General features: G+C 38.3%; 1 protein-coding gene across 2 annotated transcripts in view; it reads right to left on the reverse strand.

Moving 5' to 3' along the window:
* Positions 1-155: 155 nt before the first annotated feature.
* Positions 156-1,043, reverse strand: part of LOC106877143 (uncharacterized) — an 18,512-nt gene continuing 17,624 nt past the window's right edge. For both annotated transcript variants that reach the window (XM_052978169.1, XM_052978170.1), the window contains exon 5: positions 156-542. In XM_052978169.1, coding sequence (XP_052834129.1) covers positions 171-542 — 372 coding nt within the window. In that variant the 3' untranslated portion in view covers positions 156-170. The remainder of the gene's footprint in view (positions 543-1,043) is intronic.

Below are 1,043 nucleotides of genomic sequence, written 5' to 3' on the forward strand. Positions count from 1 at the left end.
GGGCACGCATGCGCAAGGCAACAGGTGGAGAGAGAGAGCAATAGTGTTCAATCTCTTCTCTCTCTAGCAGTGGTGGTGACAACACGTATCTCTCAGCTCGGTACCGACGTGTGGTCGAAGCTTCCTTGGTATTCTAGCGGCATGCCTGTTCACCCAGGAACGAAACGGCTCTACACCAACCTAGAATAAATTATTGATCCGTTGTTACCGTTATCCCTCGTGTTGTTGTATTTCTGGATTTCAATGATTAAGATAAGAACTGGGGAGAGATGGCCGAGCTGTGGTGCTACAAGAAAAGTTTCTATATTGTGAGAGGCAAGATTCTCCATTAATCCCATTGGTGAAAATAACCTCCCAGAAATAGTGGTTGAAGATGGATGGGGAGATATAGAGATGTATGGTGTGTTACCTGTGTCTCCTGGCTTGTGTATGTTTTTGGCAGTCAGGATGCTTGTTGCAGACCCATAACCACAGAAGACTTTCAATTTGCCACCAAGATTGAGGTCTAACGTGTAGTGTTTTATTTCAAGATCTCCAGTATTCTACAACAGAAAGAAAGTTTATTACACGCAATATTCACTTTTAATAAGAAAAGGTATGACTGTATGATAAAAAGCTTGCTTCCCAACTACATTTATACACCAAATGAAAAAACAAAAACTTAGTTAACCAATACATTACAGATTCCTCCAAATAATGTAGAAATATGTCCTGTTAATCAGAGCTATCTTTTTCAATTCGTCTGATCACTTATTTGTGCTGGAGAAAAACCTTTCACTTTTTTACAGAAAAGATTTATGGGGAGGTCCCATAAGTTAAATAGTTCCATTCAGTCAGTACTGAACAAGTCTGTTGTATAATTTAACACAGAAACTTTAGCTTTTAAGGTTTTTTTCACAAAATGTAATGTTACTTATCAATTCACCCTTAAAATATTTTTTCCTGAAACCCCAGTTTCTAATTTGTAGGTATGTGTCAGAGAGAGATCCAATTTAGAAAATATCTTGCCATAATTTAATTTAACAGTAATATCCCCCCCCCCC

The sequence above is a fragment of the Octopus bimaculoides genome, chromosome 30, assembly GCF_001194135.2.
Source record: "Octopus bimaculoides isolate UCB-OBI-ISO-001 chromosome 30, ASM119413v2, whole genome shotgun sequence".
Classification (NCBI taxonomy): domain Eukaryota; kingdom Metazoa; phylum Mollusca; class Cephalopoda; order Octopoda; family Octopodidae; genus Octopus; species Octopus bimaculoides.